Source organism: Hylaeus volcanicus, chromosome 5 (assembly GCF_026283585.1).
Source record: "Hylaeus volcanicus isolate JK05 chromosome 5, UHH_iyHylVolc1.0_haploid, whole genome shotgun sequence".
Taxonomy (NCBI): Eukaryota; Metazoa; Arthropoda; class Insecta; order Hymenoptera; family Colletidae; genus Hylaeus; species Hylaeus volcanicus.
This window is the reverse complement of record NC_071980.1, coordinates 24,238,205-24,252,483: the sequence shown is the minus strand read 5'-3', so window position 1 is coordinate 24,252,483 and position 14,279 is coordinate 24,238,205. Positions and strand designations below refer to the sequence as shown.

At 35.0% G+C, this 14,279-nt stretch overlaps 1 protein-coding gene across 2 annotated transcripts; it reads right to left on the bottom strand.

The window, feature by feature from the left end:
* Positions 1-32: 32 nt before the first annotated feature.
* Positions 33-12,255, bottom strand: LOC128876471 (proton-coupled amino acid transporter-like protein pathetic). Of its 2 annotated transcripts, XR_008457034.1 has the most exons (9): positions 11,653-12,255; positions 11,486-11,584; positions 10,771-10,921; positions 10,079-10,285; positions 8,590-9,035; positions 3,009-3,172; positions 2,597-2,778; positions 2,009-2,076; positions 33-1,621 (listed from the first exon to the last, which is right to left on the bottom strand). XR_008457034.1 is itself a non-coding variant. In XM_054122887.1 (8 exons), the coding sequence occupies exons 1-8, from the start codon at positions 11,661-11,663 to the stop codon at positions 1,550-1,552; spliced, it is 1,332 nt and encodes a 443-aa protein (XP_053978862.1). In that variant the 5' UTR covers positions 11,664-12,248; the 3' UTR covers positions 33-1,549. The 2 variants fall into 2 exon arrangements, 1 of the variants encoding a protein (XP_053978862.1); XM_054122887.1 differs by lacking the exon at positions 2,009-2,076 and having other exon boundaries at positions 11,653-12,248.
* Positions 12,256-14,279: the final 2,024 nt, after the last annotated feature.

Here is a 14,279-nt window from a genome sequence, read left to right as displayed (position 1 = left end):
CGTAATGGGTTCTATCGGTCGTGGTTCCGAAGACTGTCTCGAGTCGTCCTTAGCATCGCGACGAATGCGCGAAGACAGGGCCAACGCGACCGCGATCGACTCTGGTTCAGCGGATTTCGCACCGTCTGCATTTCGCCTGCTCCCTTTCACCTTCGTTCTGTCTCCCTCTGTTCCATCCGGTTCGCTCTGTGCATCGCAACGTTCCCTCCACGATATCTACCCTCTCCAGATACCTGGTGATCTCCTGAGCTCTTTTCCCTGGCGATCGCTCTTTTTCCCGATGCTGGCACCGACGCCTCGCTCCGATGCCGGTCTCCAGCGTTGCGTAAGTGGTGCAAACGGATGGATCGCGAACGACATCATTCGCGACTGATGTTACATGATTTGGGTTACATGGCTGATGATTAAACTGTTATTGAGATCCGTGGAGAAACGTGTCGAAAGTAAAGAGTAAGCTATGAAAAGTATCACTGTTTATGTATCCCTAGCTCGAGCGACCGGCTGCTGAGAAATTGAAACCTAGCTAATTGAACTTGAAAGCGACGCAGCACGCGTGCCGGTATGGCCGTTACTAATTGAATTAAGAATTTTCGGACTCCTAATAGTCTATTCATCCGAATGTTATCGATAGATTAGCGAGACCCTCGTGATAAAATTAATACCGAATTTAAGCTTAGATGAACTCGTTTTAATTATGTGTGGATAATTGAAAATCATTCTGAAACTATGCGAATAGATTACATTTAAGACAAGTTGAAATTTGAACGGAAATTTGTCTCTTAACTCGATTTAAAAAATAACATAGCTAGTTTTAGTACTACTACTTTTATCCATACCTGGAAACGAAAAAGAAATTTCGTAAAATTTTTATTATAATACAATCCTTGTGATTAAAAAAGAAATTAATTATTTTCTCATTAATCTTCAATCAAAATCGTCACTGTACCAAGAACTGTTTTCATGACTATTCAACCATTCACACTTAGCATATTAAATTATTCATACGGAATCGATAAACCATATGAGTTACCTCTGGCAATTCTACTGAACGAATGTTACATGGTTTTCTAGAATATATCTTGATGTTATCTCATTACCACAAGAATTTGTACATCCGCGAATTAAAGGTCTTCTCTTTGCGCTGATGCCATTGCAATATAATCTTATCCTGTTCCGTTGCTGTGTATAAAACAATTTGAAATCAATCGCTGTAAATAAATTAAAGCAAGTTGTTCGAAAAGTTATTGTATTTTTACTTCCACATTCATTCTAGTCGACAAGAAAATGATATAATGTAAGCAACTTTGCCCAAGTCTCTTCGTGTACGTCTTACCTTGCGGTTTAATTTTCGGACTCTGCAACCATCTTCTTAAATTATTCAGTTTTACGCTAAAATATAACTTACACGATATTCTTAAATTTACAAATGAAACTTAGAGTAATATGTATATTTCGTAATTACTAAAAAGTACAAATCTACCGACTTATCAAATTTATTGAGATTCCATGAAGTTCAGGAAAATGTTCATTTTCAGTAATTGACTGCTAATCAACACCCTTTCTCTTTCACGCCATTGTATTCTCTAATGATGGACCACGTACTCTCAATTGCTCCAAAAATCTGTCGAGAAATAAAGAAAGAAATTTTAATCGGTTGAGATCAGTTTTTCTTCACAATATTCCTTATTTTAATGAATGTCAAAAGAAGAACAAAAAAAAAGTACATTTCTCCTTTAGTAGATATATTTTACAAAGAATACTTTCGATTTCATTGTAAATAAAACAGGATTGTAGCATTAAAATTGATCTGGGTAATAAAAACATTAGGTAGTATTTACGTCAAACTAAATTACGAATCGAGTTTCATATTTCCTTTTACATTCTACGCGAGGAAATGGGTAATCGAGGCACGTGTTACAGAATACTTAACATTTTTCACGACAGTTAAATTGACACGCGTGTTACGTTAAGTGCACGACAGCAATAAAAGAGACTGCTGATAACTTACGACTCAAGAATGAAACATTGAAGAATAATATACAGCTTTCCCAAAGTTGATATGGTTTATTTCCGACGCTGTAAATAGACACCGACAAAGTGCGTATTACCAAAATTAAAATCTACTATCTCCTTTTTTCATCGTAATCAATATTTCACAACGGATCTGTTGTAAGTTCCCTAAGGATATCTATTGGTAAACTGATAAAATTCCATACCATAGTTCACACAGCAATCGCCTAAAAATCTGAAGATTGGCATTCTCTGTCAAGGCTTTATGCTGGTATCTCGTTATTAAAACGATAATGTTCGAGTTCCATGTACAATAAAAAAGCCCTAATACACACGTGATATATGATTTATACACGCAGACGTATATTTATCTATTATTTCATTCCATAAGTACGTGTCGCATATTGTGTTTATATTTAATAAAAAAAAAAAAACTACAGAAGTTTTATAGCGATGGTATGATGACTTTCCCAAAAAGGTGAGAAAAGATCGCAGAGATAGAGGTTTATAAAATGATGTGAAATGTTCAGGAAATACTGAAAGTGCTTATGTTACGTTATTTTCATCATTTACTTTTGATACTTACCAACAGGAGCATCCAAATGAGGAATATGCTTATGTTCTTCGCTAAAAGAAGCCGCGTAGCCTCGTGCCATTTTGTTGCAGTTTCTATCAGTACGGGAATTAATAACATCACGGTGGTTACGCTTAATGCTGTCAGTAGTCCAAGAAGAGGAATCATGTTAGGGATAGTGATGGCTAATAGTGCTGTGAACAAATAAAGAAATAAAAACAATAAGAATGGGACGTATACTTTTAATTATTGGCATATTACATATAAATATTTAGAATATTTTGTTATCATGGCAGTTTAAAGATAGAAATTATTCAAAGACCACAATATTATTTGACAGTCGAGAAGAACGAAAGTACACGTTTAGAAAAGTAAAACATACTTCGCTTGATTTTATAAAACTTGTAGTTTTTATTCTACTTACTCGTCAGAAGTATTCCACTGAACTGAAACGCAACTTTGCCATAACTGGGAGTCTTAAATTTCGACTCGATCATTGGCCACAATATTGACATTGGCACGTAATAAGCTAACCCAAACGAGAAAAAGACAGCCAAACTAATGACTATTTTAATGGTTTGGGCGAGCCTGAAATAGAAGTAACAATAATATAGAACACAGAGAAGAAATCATTAAAAATTTTAAATTTATATACAATTTAAAAACAAAAATTCATGTAAGATACAAATATATCATCTGGTAATTAAAAAGGTTGTTTTAAGACACAGGGAACTATTATTTTAATAGTACCAGTCTGTGTTTAAAAAAATATATTTTAACCAAGTTTACTGATCATTTAGAAAAAATGACAATAACCATCGATGAGTCTAAGCGAGGACTTGGGACTCGGGATTATACTCCTTAATGATACTATGTTGTAAAGCGTGTGCATATCGAACATTTTTTACCTTTGACTGTGACCAGAGAGGAATTCCTTTATTTGCATTATCAGTGAAATTGATGAATCATTTCGGTGAAATCAATTATGACCGTAATGAACAGAAGAATGTATGATTTGACACATAATTCAAACTAAATGCAATCTTAAATCGAAGGAAGAATGATAAGGTCAACCACTTTCCCATCTAACACGATACTGAATTTTAATCAAACATCATTCGCCACGTGACAAAAGATCGGATACAGATTCTGTCCAGAAGTTTCGATTATCATTTAATGTTAAATTGATCGATGTATTTTTATTGTCAGGCGCTTAGAAATCGCGACTCATTTTCAAGTCCCACGTTAATTGCGTTCTAAAATGCTCTTAAGCCTATCCCCTGAAAACCAGAAACTACAGGCGACGATTTCTCCATAAAATTAAAGTCTCGAACATTATTTCTATTTTTAATAATAATCGAGTTATCCAGACGACCTGTCTTAAATGCCCCTCCTTTTATACACACGCCATGTTGACAAGCCTAAAAAACGTATCTCACATTCCCAAATATTGGACTATAGCACAAAAAGGGATTAACGACTAGCGCATATTGATTAGGAGTGTATGGAGTCATATTCGCTTGGGATTTTTCTGAAAGTTGAATATGTTTCGTAAAGGACTTTTAATATATTGCTAAATTTTCTTTAATGAATTATAATTGTCGAACTAGGAAAGAGATGGGAATGAAGTTTAACATGCTTACAGTAAAGAATTGAAGTAACAAAGGAAAATTTACGATCTTCTTTATGCAATCATTCGTGACTCGAAAGGCTATAAAATAATCCCTTGAGTTTTAATGACAAGCCCGGACTCTTATTTTGAAAGGTACCTCGTTTCAAAACTAAAACCGTCATTTGTTCACTCCGGCATGCTGAAACACTATTCACCGATAAGGACCGACGTAGGCGAATTGATTCTTTAATCAAACCGATTAAACCGATTGCACCGAAAGTGAAAAGCGTCCAACGGAATGTAGTACGTGTACACGTGTATACAAATAATCAAGAGGCACTAGATAATGAGGTTTGCACGATAAGAAGCACCGTCGAGACCGTGTAAACAGTGATACTAAAATTCTCGAGGGACGCATGCACACGGCCTAGATATCAGATCACTGGACTGATCAATGACAGGTAAATCGACATTATTTCCAAATTAGACGCAGCTCAAGAGTATCGCAAATTTGAAGATTGTTTTCAATTATGGCATATCATTTCGATCATCCGATACAATCATGAACTATATCTTTGCTATGTTATTCATTGCCATTATCACGTGTGTCATCGTCTGCGTCTCACGTCTCACAAACATATTACTTTTATAATAACATATGTATTTAAGAAATAAGAAATATATATAAATGATGTAAATCGAATGCATTCAATACCATCTGAGTATTATTAAAGAAAAAATCCTAAAGTGTCTTATAGAAAACTTTTTAATTTCCATAACCATTATTCAATCTATTTTGTGTAAGTAATTCTACAAAATTTTTTTTTTCTCTTATTTTGTACCCCTATCGTAAAAGAAAATTCTTCTTATGAAATTGCTTGTAACGTTCCTGGCAAGAGTAATTACATTTTCTTTAGTGTATTATAGGCCTGAAGAATTGTTTAACGGTTAAGAGTACTATAAATCTAAATTGTCATAATCATCGTACTTTGATTAATTTTTAATTTGCAACCATTCTGATCATTTTTCATTGAATTTCTAAGCTTTTATCGATTCGTAGAATTCCATTGACTGCTTAGTCAATGTTCCCATAAATGATAACAGTTCAATTGAAACCATTCTGATTAATACAGTAGTTATTGCCTCGTAGAATGATAATATATAAGTAATAAAACGACTATCGAAGTGTCTGATTGCATCTGAGTATCTTTCACGATATTACAAAAAGCCTTCAGGTATTTACCGAAAACGTAAACAGAATAAAAAAGGTATTTGGCAGAAGTATTATTATCGTCGATGGGAGCTTACAGTAGCATGCTATCGTCTGTCGATGCTGAGCAATTCGCTTCTAAGCTCTATCATATATCACTCGTTTGCTCGAATATGTAGTAGAGGTGCAATAAATAACAAGAATAATAAAAATCATGACCGTGGTATACTTGTATAAATGCAACGGATCAATTGAATCTCCGTAATCCGTAAAAGAATGTTGTTAACTAAACTCCTTAATCCAACAATATCAATCGATGACGACTATACTCGTAGAGACTTGTTGATTCTATGTATGTAGATAAACCATTGAAATTCCATCTACTTGACGTTCTGTAAACCCATGTTTCTCAACTATTTTCGGATTGTAACACCACCTCTGAGATTTATTTATCTCCAATGATAAACAAACTTTGTAGTAATTTTTTTGTTTTCATATCTCCAAAGGTATTTACAATTTGTCCAGCAAATTTTACATTCGGTAAATCGAGATAAGAATTTATGGAATTTAAACACGTAGATGATTCTCAGTGGAATTCATCTGTTTACAATATGAGGTAACATGTTAACATAATAGGTCTTTTTGATATTTTATACGTACGTATGTAGTATGGTCAGTTACTTCGACTAAAACTAAATTAGAAGCAAAGCATTTGGTCAGATAACGAATAATTAATTTTCATAATAAATAATTCGATTATTTCAGATAAGTACCATCGATATTATGTACTGTATGGGGTGATCCACATTTAAATATTTGGGACTGAATACAAGATATCTATACTTAATTTTGTTACAGAGTGTACTTCGATAGATTTATCAGCTTCAATGGAAATATTAACTTCGACTTTCATTGGTGTATAAATCCAATGATACGGAAGGCTTTCATAGCATAATAAAATTTGATCCTGCATTAACTACTCTGTTCAAAATACTACATAACATGGTATTTTCCAGTATTGTAATATTATCTCTCAATGGAAAACTTTGGACACATTTTTTTGTTAACAATAAAGTTTCAGTGATAGAAAATCTGATAAAAATTATTCAATAATATTTTAAGAACTATGTATTACTTTGTTACAACTGACAAACAGTTTTTCTCTACGTATGCCATTCAAAAAATGAGTTCAATTATAATTACTAAAAAAGGTCTTCCTCATTTATATAAAAAAAAAATATTTTATTTTTAACAAAAGTACCGAAATAAAAATTCAGGTAATAATTTTAAATATTCGCTAACAATTCTATAATATCGCTAGAATATTTTCATAATTATGAATTCTTCTAATTTAGAAAGTATAGATGTCTGATCATGATCCCGCAGATTACTTACACTCAATTATCAATTAAATAGATAAAATTTATCTAAATAGCAAAAATATCGGTATCGATGTTAATAATATCTAGCTACTTGGTGAAAGATTAGAAAATTCATAAACACGATAATTTGACGTACCACCGCGCGGTGACCACTCCGTTTAATTACTTTTCGACATATCAATTAATAGAAAGATTATTCAAACATAAAAAAAAGTGTTCCCTTTAGATTTCAATGATTTTTCGTTTTCCAGATGCAATAAATATGTGTGCACATAGCAATTGAGAAAAATTACATATAACGAGCATCTGTTCGTTTTTAATTGAAAGATTCAGTTATCTCGAGAATGTTCGACGTCTAAGAAAATTCTCTGTTTGATTATCTGCTGCTGTCAGGAATGGAACTGTGCGTTAGGTGCTTTACACCAGTAGAGACAATATTTGTTATAGCACAGAATCTTGTCTGGATAATAACGTTTACTAAATACCAGTGGCGCATTCGTCAAACAGACGTACTAGAAATCCTATCTAAGTCTTTAAGTGATACAACCTTGTTTATCATTCGTCAATTTTAAAAAACACATTCGTTACTACTTAGTTTTCTGAACCTCTTTCAAAAAAATAAAAAAATCAAATCGCTTTCGATTTCACATTTTTCTAGTAAGAGTATCGTTATTACAATTAAATCAATTTCATTATATTAGTAAACATGTGTATGTTTTAGTTTAAACGCCAACCTAACCCATCGCGTGACATGATCGTACATTTAAAATTAATTTACACACATTTCTTTTTCACTTAGCAATTAGATTTTCTGTATCGCCATAAACATCGCCCCATCTATCATCTCTAATTGTAAGACAACACGTTTGTCTCTGTTGTAATGTAAAAGATAATCTGCATGACGCGTCAGTCATTAGAACAGGATAATCGGTGGACAATGTTTTCCTATGTTCTATTCCATCAAAGTCATTTTAAACCAATACCTTACAACGTGTACGACATTCGTGTAAAACAGTTTTTTTAAAGGAAAAAGCCATAGTAACATCGCATGCAAGAATATTATCACATATATTCGTGCAGGAACCATTTATTTGAAATTGGATACTGTACGAATACTTCTTACACTGACTGTAAGTGTCTTGGCATTAGATAGCAGAAATCAAAAACTATACAACTTGTCGCATTAAAAAAAATCGAGTTTGTAATAATGTATAGTTTAAGGATAAACAAAAAATTTGTAATAGTACAATATCACTTCATGTTTCAAAAAATAAAGTTTGTAATGACAAGCCGACAATCGATAACAGAGCAATTATACCAGCGGTACTTGAGATTGTAAAAGGCTTTTAATTTATTCGTAGCGGTGAAAAACATATTAAAGTTACCACTTCGATATGGATTTATGTGTCAAGGTTCGTGAATCACGATACGCTTCCGGTTTTCCGATGGAATGACGCATTTTTTTACTTAAGGTCATCTAAAGCTCGATATATTACGTATCGATGAATTTATCTACTTGTCAGTTTCATGAACGTGACAACTTAAACGAAATGTAAACAAAATATACTAAGTCGTTGACAGACATTCCCTACTGAACAACGATCTACACTACGTTTCCTCAGAAATCAAGCATTAATTTGTTGAAACTTTTCAACTTTTTGATTTGGATCATCCACAGGACACACTGGTATGACCCGGATTGATTCGAGCCTCGATCGCGCTACGACCACGCGAAACAACAAAGGTCTCGTCTTTTAATCCTTACAGCAAGAATATGAAATACATATTTAAATCGACTCACGTTTCCTCGATCGGGAGATTCTTGATCACAGTGTCGCAGGTATCGAGCATGTACTTGTTGTACCCCAAAAATCCGAACGCTGTGTACAGGCAGGTATTAAGCAACATGTTGAACGTAATCAGCCGCGGCAGGTGGTGCGGGTTCTTCATCGTGTTCTCCAACGGCATGTACATGGTCACGTTGTGCAGAGCGTACAGCATCAAGTTGCAATACATCGGCACATGCAACACGTCCGTGAACGTTTCGAGCCTTCCAGGATCGGGGAAATTGTCCAGCAGATAGTAAAGGGTGACGCAAATGCCGACGAACATGAATAGAAAACCGATTATGGAAAAAGGTGCCAGGTACGCCAGGTTTGGCACGAAGCCGAGTCCGCAGACGAAAGGGAACAAGGCGGCTATGTAGATTCGCGCGTCCATTTCGAACCCAGAAAAGAACTCGATCACCTGGAAGAGAAGGTTGTCGAACGGACATCGCACTGATCGGATGGAAAACGAGAAACAAGAAAAATGAAAGAAGATAGAAGATAGAAGAAGAAATGAAATATAAACTAACGAATAAAGGAGAGTTCATTATTAAAGAGAGTAGAGGGTCTGCCTCCTCGTGGCAGAGATGGTAAGGTTAGTTGATCCACCAGCCAAATGACCCAAATGAAATCATGCAACGACGAGGGAAAGAGTGATAAATTTAAGGATGTAAATTTCTCTGTTCTGAAATACAGAAAACAATTTTATCTGTCTATAAAACTAAGTAGCAATGAGCCGAAGCTCGAGCTGCAGAACAGAATAAGTCGAAATAGGCCTAAGCAACGCGATGAAACGATGCAAATTATAAGTTTGTTTCAGTTTGCTGCGTTTCGTGAAATGTGAATAAATTAACAAGTTTTTAAAGCAATGAGACAATGGAAAAAAAGAATACGGTGAAGGTTGAAGCAATTGAGGATTGAATGATAATGTTTGGGAGTCTTTTGAGGAGGAGTTAAAGCATAGCGTTCATATGATAATATTCAAACATGCGGTGTACAAAAGCAACGAGCGTGGCTGAAAGAAATAAAAGAAACTTATTATGTATTCCGAAAGTGGTTTCGTAAATGCAGCGATAATACGACTGTGGCCATGCAGACGTTCTTTCGATATGCATCGATGAACCGAAGTAAAAAAACACTCGATCGAAGAAATACGAGGCTGTATTTTGTAATTAGGAGTTTGTTTCTGTCGAAATTCATAGCAAATGTTAAATCATCTATGAGGTTTGCGAGCTTTTAATCAATTTCTTCTAAAGTGACGCCTTAAATAGTGTTTTAAATTTCGTGTCTAAACTTACAATTATTTCGTTCGCGGTAACAGAATGAAGGACGCTAACTAGGAATATACTGGGCGGTTAATTATCTCTGGTTTCGTTGATACTGTCGATAGCCATTGAAAAATCGCGCCTGACCTCAGCCTGAATATCCGTCAATGGGAAAAGGACCTTACGACTCGTTTCTTACTTGCTGAAAGGAGGTGGCAACGTAAAGTATGTATATGACGGCACCTTGGAAGTGTACAAAACAGACGAAAATGTTGATGAAAACGCCAAACGTTTTCCCATACTTTCGAATCCATCGGGGACCACTTTGGAACGAGACCTCCGCCGTTTGGGCGAAATCCAGCATCGGTATGCGATTGCGCCTGCATAACACCTGAGCGCATCGCACCTGCATTCAGAGAACTCGTTTTCAGACGCTATCCCACGTGATCTTCGGTGCAGTCACTCTAAGCTAATTTGCATGGGATACTATGGAAAAAGTCAAGCTGATTTTCAGTAGAACAAAGTGCTAATTAATTCAGTATACGAGGGTCGTTCGGAAAGTAAGTTTAACGATTGTTAGCGTTGGTCTTGGTGAGAAGGTAGAACTACAAAATTTTAGGAACATGTTCTCTCATCTATTTCGATCAGTTTCATGTGTTGTAGACTCTGGTCTACAAAAATTTTTTAAATGACCTTGTTTTTGTGTTTTGACCACTCTTTCACAGCGTAATTAGACCGTTGAACTTACTTTCTGAACGACCCTCGTAAATAATTTAGTACATTCTCGAGTATGTAATTATTTCTCACGAAGCAACCATTAGAGGTATCAGTTTAACTTAATTGTCCCACAAGTCTGCAATTATTAGCAATACCAAAGTATAAGTTACCCACCAACACCACGACTGTGTGGGTGCACGTCAAGCCTATAAAGACACTGCAGATTATTGACATTACGTAGCCTGTTCTCCTGAATCCGTTAGGCAAGAAAAGTATTCCATTTCCAATGGAGGTCTTCAATAGATGCATGAGTACGGCGAAGTCCCTGAAATTGAATTAATAATGTAACTATCTCTACGCGCAGTTCTTCTCGCACCATTTGTTTCATTTATCTTGCTCATATATACAATCCTATCTTTCTTGCAATCTACCCATCCTGAATGTCGCTTTATCTTTATGTGTACAATCTCATCTTTTCCTAACGTACTCAATAATTTGTGTATTTTTATCCATTATTTTTTTTTTCTTTTGAATTTTGATCCATTATTTTTTTATTTGTGTATTAATTCTCCACGTGAAAATTCTGTCGTCCACGATTCTAAATTATGAGAATCTTTTTATTTTATTCGCCACATATTTACATCATTGATATTTCGAAACATATTTTGTCATTTTTATCCCCGCCCTAGCGAAACAGAATTCGCGACGTCTAGCTTCAGAATTTTATTCGTCAGTACTCGGTATTAGAAACGTAAAATATCTGCCGATGGCGAATGTATCGAGATATTGCATTATTTATGACTATGGCCGCAACGCACAGTCGTTGTTCGTCGCTCGTCGAAGGAACGCGTCGAAGCTCCTACCATTAAAGAAAAATTTCGATCCTTACGAAGTCAGGGGTCCTGGGGGACGGTGCGCGGCAGGATCGTATTCCTCTTCCTCATTTTCACCCCTGCTCGCGTTTTCCGCGTTTCTCGTCATAGCTATCCTGTCATTCAGAAAGAACGCAGAGGTAAGTAAGTAAACGTTACGAAGCTGGTACTCGTCGAGTCTCACTTGTCGGCCATATCACGAGTTTCTCGGTATTTACTCTGCAAGGTCCTTCCCCTCCCCTCTCCTTCGATGAAATATCCGGAAGTTTCGTTCCTCGACTTCCAACGATCCCCCGACAGGTGAAGGTAACTGAATTTCAATCGACGACCTCGTCCACCGGCGTACAATAACCGGGATCCGTGATTTGACCTGCGACGATTCTCGCTGGGTTGCTAATCACTCCGCGACAGCGCAATAAACGATAACGCGAACGTCCAAATCATTTTACGCAAATCGGTGCTGCGCAGTCGAAGCTTGAACCTAGGATTACAATTAGGATTATTTAATGAACTTCGACGATCTTTGACTGCATCTAGTTTTCATTTACATAGATAGGATGTAGTTATTTATGGCACGAACGCGCATGATTTACTTTTACGTGAACGTTCCGAACGTTGGTTTTACATTGGGACAAATAGAAAGCGAAAAGTATCGAAGGCGATATATATTTAAACGTTTTAAAGGTGGGATCGATTTTATGAATTTTTTAACCTTCTATAGGGCGAATTTTTCGTTCTGCGAACAACTTGCGGGGGATTAGTTTGATATTTCAGGTTGGTGGTGCCACCAACCGTCATCAATATTATTATCGATTATCAGACTTTAATTTTCCTATTCTTCCTAAACTCTGTCTGAAGCTATTACTTCTAAAGCCCATTCTATGCCAAAACAGTGAAATTTTCTATAAACGAATGACAGTCATCATTTAATCTCAATAATTGTTTTCGGTAATAAATTTGTTCTTTCAATCCAATTAAAACGTGATAAATATCTAGATACCCTCAATAGATACGTACTTTATACGTACTTAATAGATATATTGTTTAATCAAGATCTTAGATCAACAACCAATCCACGACATTCTGTTCTAATAGTATACTTTTCTAAAGGAACATTCCTTAATAATATGTTTATATAATCATACTGCAGAGTGCATATATATGTAAATTTTGAAATCTAAGTTACGGTACTGAATGTAGTATAGTCTTCACTTTTATTAGGGTTTTGCAACCGACTTCCTATTTGCTTGGTTCTTAGCTGATCTGGTCTCTGTAATAATAAAACAATTTTCTTGTCAGATACGATTTCACTGTCATCTGCATCCTTACGCTTCAACTATCAGACAATCTCAACTACCGTTTCATTAACTATGACTGTATTTTGAATTAGGATAACCTTATCAGCATCATTAAAATCGTAAAATATCTTTAAATGAAGATCCTCTCTTACAGAGCTCGCGTATGCCATTATCATGAGCTGTAATTTGAATATAATGAATCGATGACAGGTGTGTATGTAATCCATTTTAATCGCCTAAACTGTTTCCTACGGATTAACGTGCACATGAATATCTAGACAGCTCTATCAACGAGTGACTAATTGATCAAGGAAATGAAGAAAGGATATTTAATCAACGTATTCAATCTAAACACAAATATTTCTTCTCGTCAGATATCAATAAGCTTATTGTTTATTGGCGTGACTGTGCAGAAGTCAATGGCACTTTTTAAATATTAATCATGGCATTGAACTTCTGTAAAATATATGTAATAATTCCGGCACCAATCTAACGTATATGTTCAAGCAGTGATAACATGAATTTTAAGTTTTCTTAAATTCGTAGAATAATTACTCGCCATACTTGACCAATGAACCATGATGCAAAAAAACCTTAGTAAATGTTTAATCGTCACAAATGCACATGGCATGACGATGTGACTGGCATTAAGGATTAAGGAAACTTTACTAGCCTGAAGGTAGTAAATTAAAAATACTGCTTTGATATAAAATGATTTCAGCTTGAGAAATGTTCATTTGAAATTTAAAAATATATTTATGAATGGCAAATTGACCAACACGAATTTTTCAATCGTTTTGCATTACTTGTAAATCAAGTGAAATAAACAAAGAGATGTTTTATTCGTTATATTATGGCAAAGAGATAATTATGTCATAATCGCTTTATGAAAGATGAAAATATTTGATTTGTAAACATAATTAAAAGAATCGTTGATTTAATAAATCTTAAATTTATTATTTTAAAAGATTTAAATATAAATCTTTAACATCTTTAAAATATTAAATATAACAGATTTAAAGATATTTTAAAGATTTTAAAAAATCTTCATGCAATAATATAGAAGAAATAGTGCAAAAACCGAATATTGCAATTTTATGGGGTGTGCGACGGTATCGCTATCTAGCGATGGGTAGGACGAACTAAAATTTCGACCTTTGGCCAGCGCCTCTATCGGGAAAACGTTCAAGTTTGTCGAGAACTAGTTCCAATTTCTACTAATGGATGGCGCCACAGACACGGAAAAAAATATATATATTTTTTTTACTTTTTGTAGCCTAATAGTCAACTTGCAAGCATAAAGCAGTCAATATAACATTATAATACAACTGGGAAAATATTTTTTGACCGCTAAAAATACAGAAAATGCAAATTCCTGCTATATCAATTTTTGTTTTCGCCATCTAGCGTAGAAAAAGAGGAACTAATCGGCGATAAACTTGAGGAACTATCTCTAAGATGGCGCCACGTTCACTTTTTGGCGCCATTTCCATTGCATTTGAAAATCCTCTTC

Excerpts from the sequence above, each read along its gene's own strand:
- LOC128876471 (XM_054122887.1), bottom strand. Across the intron at positions 10,286-10,770 it reads CCCACACAGTCGTGGTGTTG|GTGCGATGCGCTCAGGTGTT; the intron begins GTGGGTAACTTA and ends CTCTGAATGCAG. Across the intron at positions 9,036-10,078 it reads TTGCCACCTCCTTTCAGCAA|GTGATCGAGTTCTTTTCTGG; the intron begins GTAAGAAACGAG and ends CTTCTCTTCCAG.